This window comes from Netta rufina (assembly GCF_964035555.1).
Source record: "Netta rufina genome assembly, chromosome: 1".
NCBI lineage: Eukaryota > Metazoa > Chordata > Aves > Anseriformes > Anatidae > Netta > Netta rufina.
In genome coordinates, this window is record NC_140123.1 from 11,869,223 (window position 1) to 11,884,970 (window position 15,748).

The following is a 15,748-nucleotide window of genomic DNA, read 5'->3' on the forward strand; positions in this document are numbered from 1 at the left end:
GGACATTAAAACCACCCAAAACCTGGGTTGACCAGAACCCCAAATGGGTTTTACTGAAGGGGCAGTCAGTGCTGGGAGAGGCTGTGGGCATCCCCATGGGTTCTTTGGGGCCATTCCTGGGGGGTCTTTGCTCAGGAGTGGGAGTAAGAGCTTGGTTGACCTTAAAGACAAGATCTTTAAAGCTTTGCCAGCTATTGTTACTGAATATCTATGTAGATTCGTGTACCCAGATAGGGATGGGCTATTCAATTGAAATCATGACATGTAAATAGCCGTGTAGTTACTGATTTGTTTTCCACGTTTACTCCATACCCAAAGGGACATAGCAGAGCTTTGAGCTCCTGTCCTCATCAGTGCAGGTGACTTGAGACCTGTGAATACCTCCTCTGATACCAGCCTGGGCCAGGTCCTCCAAGAGCATCATGCACCAGAGACAACCCAATGTCCCCTTGTGATGCTGGGAGCCCACCTGCTTGCTTCCATGGTGGTTGCTCTTTTGGGAAAGGATTCTTTTGGAGGAGATGTGTTTCATGGCTTCTGGATGGTTTTGTTTTCTTCTTCTTCTTTTTTTTTTTTTTTTTCCTTTTCATTTCTTTCTTTTGTTGAGGCAAGGGAGCGATACAACTTGCGGAGAAGCCTGTCCTGACATGCCTGCTGTATGTAAACCCTCAGCTTTTATGAAAAGGGCTTCTGTCCTGGGGACTGGGGAGCCTGCAAGTGCTTCTTGGCTCTGGGCTTCTCCTGTAGCTGTCGTAAGATCAGATTAATGATGTATTAGTTTGAGATAACTACCATGAGGTCATGTAATTAACTTGCGATCACGCTCTGTGCCAGTTGGCTGAAACACACCGCTTTAAAAAAAACCTCGTTAAGACCAGCTACAAATAGAGCTTTTTGAATGATGGCATTAACAAACAGCTCTTTAGTCACCTTTTGGACTACTTAAAGGAGAGTGTTCAGGGCAGTAAGGTGGTGCAGTGGGAGGTGAAATGCAGCAACCTGCCCAAGCTCTCTCCCTCTTCCCCAGCCAGACCAAGTGCCCTTCTTCAGCCCCTGCCGCTTGCCTCAGTCCTGCCTTGGCTGCTCACCTCATCCCCTTGCCATGGCCAATGTCCATCCCAAATCCCACATATTGCAAGGCTAGGATTGGTGCTCCTTCTTGCTGGAAAAGTGCACTAGAAATGTCCAGCCCCTGCTGGGGGGGTTGCAACATGAGCAGAAATTGAGATTTCTCTCCCATGTTCCACTCTCCCAAGTTGCTTTGGCTTGGCCCTTGCCATGGTCCATGAAGATGATGAAGGGCCTGGAGCACTTCTGCTGTGAGGAGAGGCTGAGAGCTGGGGCTGCTCAGGGTGGAGAAGAGGAGGCTCAGGGGGATCTCAGCAATGTCTGTGAACACCTGAAGGGAGGGAGCACGGAGGATGGGGCCAGGCTCTTGTCAGTGGTGCCCAGTGCCAGGACAGGAGGCCATGGACACAAACTGGCACACAGGAGGCTCCCTCTGACCACTGGGCACCTCTTCTGTGCTGGGCGGGTGACAGAGCCCTGGCACAGACTGCCCAGAGAGGTTGCGGAGTCTCCTCCTTGGGATCTTCAAAAGCCACCTGGACATGGTGCTGGGCAGCCTGCTCTGGGTGTCCCTGCTTGAGCAGGGGTTGGACCAGATGGACCCAGAGGTCTTTTCTAACCTCAACCATTCTGGGATTCTGTGATGTGTCCTCCCATAGGGGCCAAGGCAGTATCAGCTTGATACTCCTTGTGGAAGAAAGAAGGACCCGAAATACTTAGCTTGACCATGGAAACCACCTCCAGTCTGTGGCTCCTGGAAGATGTCACCATTTTTTCCCCTCCTATCAAGTAGGTGGTTGCAGCTACAGCCTGTTCAACAGCTCTGGAGTTGAACTGTGAGCAAGGAGATAGAGTAGCTCTGAGAAATGGGAGATCCTTCATGCAACAGCTTGTGTCCAGTCAGTACATGCTGTTTTGATGAGCTGTGAGGATGAAGCACATTTTGCGGGCAGTGCTTGGGTGAGAGCTGCCAGCTTCTTCTTGTCGTCCATCTTCAGCCCTGCTTGCTGGAGTGTTTAGGGTTTGACACTGTAATCAGTTGTCTATCTGGGTTAGTCTCAAGTCATTAACTTTTATATTCCTCCTGGTCTGGCAATGTGAACTCTGCAGTTCATGACACTGAAAAAAAATTTCCCAGTGCAGCTGCTGGGTGCCCAGAGGTGCTGTGTGGCAGATTGTTTTAAACCAGAAATGTTCCCAATGAGGAGCCTGAACAAGGCTTGTCCTCTGCCAGCCATTTCTTACAGATCAGAGAGGTGGTAAAATATTGCTGAAATCAGTATTCCAGTGTTATGCTATTTTATTCTGCAGTGTGGAAGAGCTTTATAGGTCAAGATGAAAAGGGAGAGTGCTTTGTGATCTGTGTGGGTGTTAGCTGAAGCATAATGAAGGCTGTGAAGTAAATGGGGTCTTAACTTACCCTGCCTTACATTATTTTTTATATTGTATTAAGGTATCATGTATCATAGCAGGAATGTCGTGCCTTTGCTCATCTTGTGTTTTTAGAGGACTGGTGGAAGCTGTGGGTGTGTAACATGAGCTTCTGTTCTAAATGGAGACTGAGCACAGGATCTGAGTGGAGGCACTCTGGAAATCTGACATTTGCTCGTCTTTTTCTTAAAAGATGGAGGTAATACGTGCTGGCTATTGACTGCAACAAGCCCAAGCACTTGGAGCAGCCAGAGTGTAAATCACAAGTCACTGGGCAGAGCAGCGATGCCTCTTTCTTTTCCTTTGTATTTTAGCAAGTCCTCTGCACAAACATTGCTTACAGCTGGTGGGCTCTGCTCCGTGTCCATCCCTTTCCATGCCAACCTACTTTTCCTTTCTCCTGTACTGACTAGATTTTATGCATTGGTAAAGTTGGAAGTCGTAAATTTGCAATTAATTTTCTCTTTGATGGAACTCAGGGCTTGTGTCTGAATCGTTTCATGTCCATGTGACTCTGAACAGAGATGGACAGCAGGCAAAGGGCTGGGGTCTGGAAGCTGGCTTTTTTCTTCTGTTAAAGAAACGAGTGAATATGGAAAAGCCATTTTATCTTCTCTGCAGTGTTGATAAATTGCCCTTTCGTTCTTTCTCTCTCATACTTTTACTGAACTTGCAAGCAAGCCTGTCCCTTGGCAGGTGGAAAGAATAAATTGCCAGCAGTACGCGTTTACGAGATGCCTTTCAGTAGTGGATCTGTGCAAATAATAGGTTTTTCATTTCAGTTGCTGAACTGAAAAATAGAAAATACTTTTTGTTTTGGGTCACCCCCTAAAGGAGAATGTTTCTTTTCTTCTCTTGCATTTTTTTATTCCTTTCATTGCATGAGACGTTCTGGTTAGAATTATTCGGTGCTTTTCATATCTTAAAAAAAGAAAGAAAAATTAAAAGAAAAAGCAAACTAGGTCAATCTCAGACAGAAAACATCATATGAAAGAAAAACAAAAAATATTTCATTATTAAAATGTCAAAATGGAGTCTTGCAGCTTCTCTCTGAATGTTTTCTCTTCTCTTTCAGCTAAAACTAATTACGTATTCAATCCAAACTCTCTGAGAGTTTCAGTACCTCATAATTGTGCTTCGGGTGAATTTGCAACATCAAAAAAACCCATCACACTGCACGCAGCAGTGACCTGTTCTGTGTGCTGCTCAGCAAAGGCACCCGCACAAGGATTTAATTCCACTTAATGAAGGTGTTGGGCAAGGGAGCGGGTGCAGTGACCTCCCACAGGCCTGTCCAGCCAGGGAAGCACTGGTGCAGCCATGATTCACCCCGACGGGGACACGGCTGGCTTGTTGGGCTGACATGGCATTGTAGGGCTGCCACATCTTCCCATGGCATCTCCCTGTGGTGGGGTGGTGGCCGGGATTCACTCATGTACAGGAGATGTGGTGGTGGGGCTGGGCCATGGAGACAGGGCCCATGCATGTGGTGGTGGTGGGACTAGGCCATGGAGATGGAGCCCATGCATGTGGTGGGGCTGGGCCATGGAGACAGGGCCCATATATGTGGTGCTAGGCTATGGAGACAGGGCCCATCCTTCTCTTTCTGTGCCTGGTTTCCTAAAGAAATGGTGCTGTTGTGATGCTGTCCCTCCATCGCTGCCTGCTCCTCCCAGGGGCACCCTGAATTCAGGCCCATGATGGCATCAAATTCCAACACATTCCTATAAACTGTGATGATAAAAGGGGCCTATAAGAAAGACAGAAAGACTTTTTAATAGGGTCTCTAACAACAAGGGAAGGGGTAATAGTTTTATACTCCAATAGCGTAGATTTAGATTGGATACAAGGAGGGTGGTGAGGCCCTGGCACAGGCTGCCCAGAGAAGCTGTGGATGCCCCATCCCTGGAGGTGCTCAAGGCCAGGCTGGATGGGGCTTTGGGCAACCTGGGCTGGTGGGAGGTGTCCCTGCCCATGGCAGGGAGTTGGAAATGGATGGTCTTTAAAGTTGCTTCCAAGCCAAACCATTCTATAATTCTATAACCCTGCTTTAGGGAAAGGAAGATGGATGAAATGTCCCCAGTGCGTCACGGGTGCACAGGTCCAAGGGGTCTGGGAGGGAAAATGTGAGCCACTGTCTTCTTGTGCTGTGAACCCCAGCCATGACTAATGCCCTCACAGTACATCATCCTGTTCAGAAAGAAAACTCCATCCCCAGAAATATTGCAAGGGCTTAGGAACTTCTTGGCATTAACAGAAATTGGAGAAGGTCCAAGTATCACTGGCCTTTTGACCCAGCCAACAAACTTGTCAATATGATAAGTTGAGGCTTGGCAGAAACCCCGTGGTCCAATAATTCCCCCTTGAATCATGAAATTTTTAATCTTTTCCTTTCTGCCTGAGACATTGACAAGACATTTTCCTCTGCCGAGAGAAGCTCCTCAGCAGCTGCCAGTGTTAACACTCAGTGTTATCTTCTGGTTATTCCCCAGAGAGAGCTGCAGGGGGCATCACAAGCAGAGCTTTGATGCTGCAGATCAGAGATGGACCTTGGTGAAAACTGGAAGCTGGATGAAACCAACTGGTTGTCTCGTGCTGGGATCCATCCCTTTGCCAGTGTGAAAGGAGGTAGGACATCACTGCAGTGTTTAATCTGCCTGGTGACCATGCTGGGAGCCTTCCCGATGTGCTGCTGCCCATCACTGTGCTATGTGGCTATATTCAGCTCAAGTAGTGCTCAGTGTAAAGGTGGGAAAGGTCTGATCCAAACTGCAGGGACTGGCAGATTGACCGACACGCTTGATCTGTTGCTTGATTTCATTCCTCGGAATAGCGTTTTGCCAAATAAATACAAATAAAAATAAAAAATTAAGTTTTGGTAAGTTAGGACACCCCTTATGGTAAGTGTCACCACCCTAACTGTCCACAGTGACCATGGTTAAGGAGTGAGGAAGAGAGCTGGTAAAAGATTTTATTCTCTCTTCAATCATATTTGTGTGGAAACATTTAGGATGGGTCCCCAGGGACACTGTCCTAGCAGTGACAGGAGGGATTAGTGCTGAATTTTGGAAACCTAAGGTTTCCAACCTGAATTTTTGAAACCTAAGGTTTCATCCCAAATCAACATGTCACCAGACCTCCCAGCCCAAGTGCATGACTCTCCAGAAATTGCCAGGAAAGTACTTGGGGAAGATGCAATGGGAAATAGCCAACAGACCAATTTCCTGCATCAATTAATCTCTACTTAATTTCCAGCCAGCTGCTGGGATTTGCTTTTTATTTCCCATTCAAACATTCGGCGGATGCAACCCCATGTGCTCATGCCCCATCACCCCAGGCCAGCACCAGCTGTCCCTCGCTGAGGACAGCATCACCTCCTCCATCACCCCTAGCAGCAGTCCACAGTTTCCAGACTAAAAGGTTTTTTTTTTATTATTATTATTTTTTATTTAGTCTGGACCAGGTATTGAGCAAGAGTTTTAAACCTGAAATAGAATCGAATAGAATAAAATAAAATAATAATAATAATAATGAACACTTTGCATTTTTTTTTTCTTTTTGAAAATTACATTGAATTTCTGGACTTCAGCAGCACTGTGTTATTGAATGAAATGTTGGAAAATAAATAAACCTCCACCACTTCCAAAGCAGTCATCTCTCAGTCCTGCCCATATTGAGCTGTGCAACTCACATCCCCTGCCCTTGCTGCAGTGCCATAGGCTTGTAGGGTGACGGAGGGGACCTGGGGGGTCTGACCTGGCTGCTCAGGGCCATATCCTGTCGGTCTCAACAACCTGCAAGGTCAGAGATAGCACAGCCCCTGGGCAGCCCTTGCCATCACCTGTCTGTCCCCAAGGGGGAAGGCACGTGCAGGGTGGGCTTAAAGCAGGCATTTTCACCCAAGCTCTCTGCACCTACCTCTTGAGCTGACCTTTCTGAGCATTTCTTCTTCTTCTCTCAGACAATGACATTTCTGAAGGTGCACCAGCCCTGTTTGCTCGGGATCAGCTGGGTAAGTCCATATACAACATGTTTTCCTCTTTTTTTTTTTTCCTCTGTACCCAGCCGAGTGATTAGGAGATGACTGAGTTAAACCCAGGGCAGATGCTGAATGTTTCCCACTGCTTAAATTCATCACTACCAGTGCTTTTTTTCTGTGTGTTGTTTTTGAATGTTGTCCACCAGAGGGATGGATGCTGGTGACATTGAACACCTTTCTGTGTGAAATTTGTGCAGAATTTCCTCCCTGGGAGCTGAGCTGCCACCTTCCCAGTGCTTGGGTGTTGCTGGGTTGGAAGTCCAACCTGCGGCTGGCACTTCTGTGACTTTCTGATGCCTTGCAACAGGATGAGTTTTTGTTTGCTTGTTTGGCTTTGGGTTTTGTTGTTTCGTTTTCAGTCCTGGGAGACAAAAGTAGGGGTGTGGAAAGCCATCTCCCCTTAATCCCATGGTAGTAATCAAGAAAGATGCATTTCTCAGGATGAATTAGAGGAAAGGGTGAGGAGATGAGGTGCAGGGTGGGAAGCTTCTGCATGAGGTCCCCCAGCCTCCAACCCTGCAGGTCTGGCACTCAGGGGGGCACCAGCCCCTCCTGAGGATGTGGGGGAGGGCTAGAGATGGAGCAGATGATGGTGGCTGGGGATGGTGCTGGGCTCAGACACATTCCACGGGACCATGGTTCCCATCACCAAATGGCAGAGCACCAGCCCTTCTTCCTCACGGAAAGGAGCCCTCCTCTTCCCTTTACAGGTGATGGTTTCGCCGCTGCTCTTGAAACCCTCCTCGTCCCCAGTAAGGATGCTCGGTGCACGTGTGTTGGGCTGCTCAATACATGAGAAGCTGGTCGAAACTCAGGGTAGGATGGTAAAAGTGCAGGAGCCCCAGATGGTGATTTTTATCATCTGCATCCACCTCTTCTGTAAACCACTGCTGTTAAGACCCAGGATCTTGGGAAAAAAAAAAAATCCTATAAATCCGGAGATGCCCATGAGCTGCGTGATACCTTGCTGGTTCTGGAAGGGATGGCTGGGCCAGCAGCTGTCCTCACTGGCAGTCTGATACATTTGATTGTGTTTTAAAGGAGTTCTTGTGAGCTCTCTCCACTTGGTGTCAGGATAGAGACTGCTTTGACACGCGCTTGGCCAGACGGGTGTCTAACAGGGATGGGAATAAAGCCAGCAACCTCCCCCTGGCTGCCTCAGTCACTGCCCAGCTGATTTAAACCGAATGAAGTTACTTTAAAGCACATTTTCTTTGACACAGCTTCCTCCAGCTCTTTTTCTTCTCCATCTTCTGCATCTCTTCAGTTTTCCCTTGACTGGTGCCTTCCTACAGGGACATGTGCCTGTTTCCCTGAGCCTTGGCCAAACCTCCAAGTCTGAGCAAACAGTGACAAAGACAAGCTCCATCTCCGACATAACGAGACTTGGTTGGTTTTAGTTTAGAAGCAGATCTTTAAGATGTGCAAAATTAGATTTATCCCTGGTTTCTTGATGACTTCGGTCAAGGGGCAGGACTCTGGATGGGGCAGGGATCAGGGATGGAGCGCGGGGAAGCCTGGTTCCTGGCATCTCCCCCATGTTATCAAAGCGGTGTGTGGCATCCAGAGCGAGCTGCTTCCTACTGGGGCACTTGGCTGTGCTGCTCAGCATCTCCCAGGGCCTCTGCCCAGCCCTGCTCCCTGCTGAAGGGCAGCAGAAGCTCCTCGGCCACCACTTCCCTCTGCCTGGAGCTATCAGACATCGCTCAGTCTGGAAAAGATGATTGAAAGCAGTGCTCGTCTCACCTTACATTTCCACTCTGCCTTCCAAGCACAGCACAAGACAAGATTGCTCCATCCGAGGTAGATGCAGCAGACAAAAGCGTGTGAGATAGCAGGAGGAGTAATGGAAAACCGAGCCCTGTCCTTGCTTCCCTCCTGGCTGGTGAATTTTCAGCTGGATCAGCCTCCCGACCTGAGTCATGCACAGCTGCACGAGCTCCTCTGCCAGGCCGGCCGGGTGGTAAGAACAACCACGGGGTGCAGGGGGAGCGGATGAGAGCATCCCTCAGACGTTTGCTGCTGGTGGAACCAGGGCTTGGCAGCACCAGGGCGGTGCTTGTGAAAAGAGCCGCCTGGTAGAGGAGCAGAGAAGAAAGCAGCATGGCAATAATAATATCCTGGGACAAAACGTCAGTACGGTAACAAAGCTTCGGTATCCCCAAAGTCACAGGAAGGCAGGTCTGAGCGGGACTTCGGGAGGTCAGCTACACCTCCCTTCTGCCCGAGGGCACGGCTCACAGACAAAACCACCGAGGCATGGTGGAGCAACCTGTCTCGGGAACTTCCAGCAGCCTTCCCAGGGAGCCTGCTCCAGCACCGCACTGCCCCAGACGCTGCAGGTTTTCTTGATATCTAATTAAATGTCTGTAATTTAAGCCAGTGACGCGTTGTGCTGCCAAAAACAAGCACAAAGAGTTTACTCGTTTTCTCTTTATGTTTCTTTGTGCCTTCTGTGCTTGAAGGTTGTTCTTCCTTTAATACATCCTTCCATTGGCAGCATTAAATAACCCAGATCCCTTCTCCCACAGGATGTTTTTCTAGACCTGTCGTGGTTTCCCCTGCTCTCCTTTGTCTCTAAATGGTTCTCATCTTTCCCGAGCTGGAAGAGGCCTTCTGGCTGAGGCTGACAGAGGCCAGGAGGACTGGAGACAGCCCCTCTGTGGGCCAGGGCAGTGCCAACACCTCTTTGCAAGGTCTTCCTTTCTCACAAGAGCATGCTCCTGGCTCATGCTTGGTGAGGGATCTGCAGGTCACACACAACTGCCACTTCAGCTGATGTTTCTCCTCTTCCAGGCACTACCCAGCTGCAGATCACCATCTCGCATCCTTTTTTCCCTGCTTGTCAAGCCTGCCTTGAACTCCAGTCCTGTGTCCAGCTTGCTGGCAGTCTGTCCCAGCCTGATGTCAACTTCAAACATAAAAAGCTGTGCTTGGGTTCTGAGTCATTCCTGGAAATGCTGATCAGTACCAGATTTAGGAGAGGTTTTTGTGTAGCCTCATGGCATTAGTAACTAAGAGCTGAGAAGGGTTTTCACCAGTCGTGGTGCCATGTATTAATTCTTTCTTCTAGCCCAGGTTCCTCTCTCTCTCTTGCTTAGAGTGATACCATATGATGCAGCATTAAAGTCCTTACATATATGCCCATATAAATGGTATCTGCAGTTCCCCCCTCATCTACAAGGTTTATCACCTCATCACAGCAGACGAAATTAGTCTGACCAGCCCTGTTCTTGCTGAGTCTGCGCTGCCTGTTACTCACATCCTCCTTTCCTGCACATTTGCAAAGCCCTTGATCATTCCGATGTTTCCAAGAATGGAATGAACAATGGCTGGAAAATCCCTTCCTAACACTTCTTTCTCTCTGCCTCTTAAGGACTGGGGCTCTGCTTGCCATGCCCAACCTTTGGAAACCCCTCCCTGCTCTGCTGTTGAGTAACCAGGGCATGGCTCAACGGTACCTTGAGCTGCAAGCCCATTTCTGGGCTTCTCTGGAGAGGAGAAGGCTCTGGGGAGACCTCACAGCAGCCTGCCAGTACCTAAAGGGGGCTACAGGAAAGCTGGGGAGGGACTCTGTGTCAGGGGGTGTGGTGATAGGGCAAGGGGGAATGACTTTAAACTAAAAGAGGGGAGGTTTAGGTTGGATTTTAGGAGGAAATTCTTCTCTCAGAGGGTGGTGAGGCCCTGGCACAGGCTGCCCAGAGAAGCTGTGGATGCCCCATCCCTGGAGGTGCTCAAGGCCAGGCTGGATGGGGCTTTGGGCAACCTGGTCTGGTGGGAGGTGTCCCTGCCCATGGCAGGGGGGTGGAGCTGGGTGGGCTTTAGTGTCCCTTCCAACCCAACCCATGCTGTGATTCTGTGGTTCTAAGCAGAGGGCAAGGGAGGCAACGGTGACCAAGGGACAGGGCAGCTTCCATGAAAGCAGACACTGGGTGAACCACAGCTCGCCGAGGTGGAAAAGAGGTGCTTGAAGGAGGATACGGTGGACACATGGGAGTTATGAATGCCCTGGGAGTAAATAAGGAAAGCCCTCGCACACCCCAAAGGAAGTTTGTCTTCACGCAGTGCACAATCACATTGTGCGACTCATTGCCACAGGATGTCCAGCTTGCCAAAAAGCATGAATGGGCTCAAAAAGTGATGAGAAAACATCATGGAAGAAAGGGCCGCGAAGGGCTCTCAAACCCCGCGGTGTGGCTGCAGGCCCCGGCTCAGGAAGTTCCCAGAGAGCAGGAACTGCAGCAGAATGGGTCCGGGTGCTGGAGGAAACAGCACAGTTTGTCCTCTGCCTCGTATTTTCCCTGCAGTCGCCCCCTTTGTGGCCATGTCAGAGAGAAGGCACCAGGTTAGCACAAACCAAGGTGGTGCTTCGTGTGCCTGCGGTGCTTAACCGTGAGTAACAACCCCCAGCAGCCCTCAGCTCCTCTCCTTTTCCTTTCCGTGCCTCTCCTCTCCCGTGGCCTGGCTGCTGGGCTGCAGCAGATATGAATCAGGCCGTGGCTCTTGTGTCCCTTTTGTTCTGCAAACGACGAAACCAGAACATTTCACACCCTGCATTGTCTCCTTGGCAAGGCCTGAGGTGGAATTTCTGGCCTTGGAGAAAGTGAGGTCAGGGAGGGAGAAGCTTTCCCCGCGGAGGAACACGTGCAGATGGCTGTTCTGTCTCTCCCCCTTGCTTGCTCCCTTCTCTCCTCCCTCCTCTTCCATTCCCTCATCCCTCCCTTCTTTTCCACATCCTCCCTTCTCCTCTGGAAATGTTTCTGCTCGCTGTTTTTAGGTGATCCGCCTAAATGGCAGGGAAAAAAAAAAAAAAAAAAAGGGAAAAAAAATGTGATTGAAAAGGGAAATTTGGAAATTTTTCCATTTGGAAATGGAAAAATAGAGCGGGAGGACAAGGTGCAAAAGCCACCCAGGGAAATCAGGATCAAACTGCTCGTGTGGACGAGTGGCAAGTCCGAGGAGCCGCGCTGGATGAGCGGGCACAGCAGTGGCTGTCCCCATGTGCTCCGTGCACCTGCAGCACGGCCCGCAGCAGGAGGCTCCCCCAGGTCCAGGAACGAAATCCCACTGGGTAAACCAAAAGGGAAGGAAGGAAAAAAAATCTCCGGGCCCTGCTGTGTTTGTTCCCGGCGCCGAGCAGCCACCCAGCTGTTTCTTTTTCCTCGCTGCCCTGAGCTCATCCCATGCTGGAGGGAGTCCAGGGAGCAGCGCTGCGCCTGCCAGGAGCCAGGCAGGTCAGGCTCGTGGGGGAAAATGAAGGGATCTTTGGCAGAACGGGAAAAACAGATGTGCAGAGCGCTTTCTGCTGCCTCCAGATACAGCACTTACCCGAGGGGACCTGACAAATAGGAAAGTTGGGGCTGTTTCCACCCCGTGGGGCAGGCGGTAGGATGATTTGTTTGCTTGTGGCATTGGGAATCTGAGTGCTTTGTACACGTGGGGGGGTGGAAATGGTACGAGCATCCACTCCTGGGGCACTTGGGGTTTGGGATGTCCTGCCCCAGGTCTGGAGGGGACAGCAGCGCAGAGATCTCCAGCTCTGGGTTTATTGAATCAAAATGGAATTGAAAAAGTCCCTTGGAAACATGCTCCAGAAAACTGGGGTAATAAAGACCCCTTCATCCATCGGATCAAGGTGCCTAATTATCTATCGTCAAGGTTTCCCTTGATTTCACAGAGGATTTAGTCACTGAAAAGCTTGAATTTGGACCTAAATTACCTGCTGTGGGGTACTCAGGGCATGCGCAGCAGGTGAGGGATCTGAGCATCCCTCTCTCGTCCAAGCCTGCTCCCCGAAATCAGTTTATTTTTCCCCGAGGAAGTTAAATGTGCACCAAGGCTGCGATGCTTTTCCTGCCCTCCCCCTTGGCCAGCAGAAGGGATTTGCAGCTCCCTGCTCTGCTCAAGCGCAGACCCAGCCTGTACCAGCTGCCACAGAGCCGGCCCCATAAACACTGGGGTCGGGGTGAAGCGCCCTGCATGCGTGAATCTGGGCGATGCCGCAGGTGGGCAGCAAGGGGAAGGGGCTGAGTTTGTGGCACCCTGCTCGGGGCTTTGAGGTGAAGCTGGAGGATGTCCTAGGGGTGGGGAGGATGTTTTAGGAGACGGGGAGGATGCCCTACGGGATGGGGCCCTAGGGGATGGGGAAGATGTCTTATGGATGGGGGGGTTGCCTTAGGAGATGGAGGGGTGTCCTAGGGGATGGGGAGGGTGCCCTAGGGATGGGGAGAATGTCTTAGGGAATGGGGCTCTAGGGGATGGGGAAGATGCCCTAGGGGATGGGGACGATATCCTATGGATGGGTAGGATATCGTAGGAGATGGAGAGGATGCCCTAGGGGATGAGGCCCTAGGAGATGGGGAGGATGTCCTAGGGGATGGGGAAGGTGTCCTATGGATGGGGAGGATGCCTTAGGTGTTGGAGGGGTGTCCTATGGGGTGAGGAGGATGCCCTAGGGGTGGGAAGGATGTCTTAGGGGATGGGGCCGTAGGAGCTGGGGAGGATGCTCTGGGGGATGGGAAGGATATCCTGAGGAGATGGGGGGGATACCCTAGAGATGGGGAGGATATTTTAGGGGATGGGGACGATATCCTATGGACGGGGAGGACGTCTTAGGAGCTGGGGCTATAGGGGATGTGGAGGATGCCCTAGGGGATGGGGAAGGTGCATTAGGGGATGGGGTCAGGATGCCCTAGGGATGTGGAGGGTGCCCTAGGGGGTGTGCAGGGTGCCTTAGGACGCGGCCAGGCTGCCCTATGGGCTGGGCAGGCTGCCCTAGGGCCTAAGGGACCGTGCCTCGTCCCTGCCCGCACCCCACAGACCCCAGGGGGAGCTCCCAGCCCCGCCCCCTCCCCCCGCAGCCTCCCCAGGCCCCGCCCCCTGCCCTTAGCCCCGCCCCCAAGCCTATAACCCCGCCCACTCATACAAGCCACGCCCCCAACCCGCCTCCGCCCACTACGCCCGGCACCACCCAGAGGCTTAAACCCCGCCCACCGGACTAAGCCACGCCCACCGGACCCAAACCACGCCCACCGGGCTAAGCCCCGCCCCCCGGGTTAAGCCCCGCCCCGCCCCGCGGCCCCGCGCTGCTGGCGGCGGGGAGCGGCGGGGCGCGGATGGCCGCGGGGCTGCCGGGGGCGGCGGGGCGCGGAGCCGGAGGTGAGCAACGGGGGGGGCGGCTCCGGCCGTGTGTCCGCGGCTGTCCGTCTGTCCGTCTGTGTCCGTGTGGCCGTCCCCCAGCACCGGGGGGGGCTGCCCGCGGCCACGTGTGCTCCCGGGGATGTGCCGGGGGGGAGCCCGGGGAAGCCGCCGTGACCGTGGGGACCCCCCCCGGTGGTCATAGGGATCCCTTCGGTGATCGTGGGACCCCACCCGTGACCGTGGGGACCGCCCCGTGACTATGGGACCCCCCCTCGGTGATCGTGGGAACCTCCCCGGTGACCGTGGGGACCCCCTCCGGTGGTCGCGGGGACCCCTCCGTTACTGCGGAGACCCCCCCGTGACAGTGGGGACCCCACCCGTGACCCTGGGAACCTCCCCATGACTATGGGACCCCCCCCCTTGGTGGTCGTGGGAACCCACCCGTGACCGTGGGGACCCCTCCGGTGGTCGCGGAGACCCCTCCATGATCGTGGGGACCCCCCCCCGTGACCGTGGGAACCTCCTCATAACTATGGGACCCCCTCTCGGTGTCCGTGGGGACCCCACCCGCGATCGTGGGGACGCCCCCCGTGACCGTGGGGACCCCTCCGGTGGGTTTGGGGCCGCGCTCACCCAGCCCGTCCGTGTTCCCCCCCCCCGCACCTTCCCCGGGCACCCCAGGGGAGTTTTCCCCGCTCGGCACCGAAAACCGGGAGAGGAGCGGGGAAAGGGGACCGGGGCGGCCCCCAAAAGTGATGTTTTGGGGGAATTTGGGGGGATTTGGGGCTTCGCTGCGGCTGGGACCCGGGGCCTGCCGCTGCTTCTCCTGGTGGTGCAGGGAGGGGGTGAGCTTTCACCCCGCTACCCCTGCAGGGAGAGCAAAGAGAAACTCATGTCCGAGCCCAAAATGCATCGAAAGAGGAGTTAAACCCCCCCAAAAAACCCAAACCCTACTCCAAGTCCCCCCCCGGCATCGCAGTCCTCCTGGCAGGTTTTGTGCTCCGTGGTTTTTCATCCAGGAAGGTCGCCGCTCGCTCCTTTTCCTCTGCCCATGGAAAAAAAAAAAAAAAAAAAAAAAAAGTGGTGTGCGGTGGTGTTTTTTTTTATGTTTTTCACTTTTTTTTTCTTTTTCCTGGTGCCGTGCGGGGCTGCCACGCGCCTGTGGGGACCCAGAGCTGCTCCTGGGGTATCTGTGGGGTCTCGGGCTGCGTGCAGCCAGCTCGGGGCTTTCTGCTTTGGTATTTGTGTAGGGATCTGCGTGTTTTTCCCCTTCCAAAATAAGCTAATTTGGCTTTCTGAGAGGCTTTGCAGTCGGGGTGTCCCCTTGTTTTTCCAGGGTGCCGTTCCCGTAGGTGTATGGCCGTGGGTGTGTGTGTACGTCTCATTAGGAAATGACTTCAAATGAGTTTTTGGTCTAAAATCTCTGAAAGGGATCCAGCCCTTGGGGCTGGCAAGGGGGTGTTTCGGACAAAAAGAGCATCCTGTCCCCATCCTGCCGGGGAGCAAGGCTGTGAAGGGGAGAAAGGGCAGAAGGAGGTGATGTCGGGGTGATGCTGTGCATTGGGATGGCAAATAATGAGGGAGGGATGAGCCCCGGGCTTGGCTTTCCCCTGGAGAAGCACTGAGAGAGGGCAGCTTCAGCTGGCAGGATTTGGGGTTGCTCTAATTTACTTCTCATTTATACCCACAAATAACCACTGAGGTGCTGCGGAGGAGCTCGGGGCCGTGCCCTGCCTCTCCACCAGGTCCACAGCGGCCGGAGCAAAGCGGTGTGAAACCGGATCGAAGCACAGGTTTCCTCTGCAGAAGCTTTGGCTGCTTTGCTCTGTCCTTGTTCTTCCAGATTCGCTCATTTCAAACCATTTCTTCCCTCGCTGACATTCGGACAAATCCAACCCGATTTCGGAAAGCTGCGGGGATTCGGCCTCACCGGGGAGGGCTCTGGTGTTTCCCCAGGATCCGATCACCCAGGAGGAGCCGTGGGCACCTGGGGACGATGCTGAAGGTGTTTTCAGCAGCTGGCTGGCTTTAGGGGCAGCATTCCTTGGGGTGAGGAGGGACAGCGTGCCT

At 52.7% G+C, this 15,748-nt stretch overlaps 1 protein-coding gene across 3 annotated transcripts in view; it reads left to right on the forward strand.

Annotated features, from left to right (window-relative positions):
* AMOTL1 (angiomotin like 1) overlaps positions 1–15,748 on the forward strand; it is a 72,842-nt gene that overhangs the window by 7,686 nt on the left and 49,408 nt on the right. For 2 of the 3 annotated variants that reach the window (XM_084303035.1, XM_084303033.1), the window contains exons 2-3: positions 4,992–5,127; positions 6,461–6,511. In XM_084303035.1, coding sequence (XP_084159161.1) covers positions 5,043–5,127; positions 6,461–6,511 — 136 coding nt within the window. In that variant the 5' untranslated portion in view covers positions 4,992–5,042. Of the gene's footprint in view, positions 1–4,991; positions 5,128–6,460; positions 6,512–13,607; positions 13,697–15,748 lie in introns of those variants that run through there. The other variant, XM_084303034.1, reaches the window with a different exon arrangement.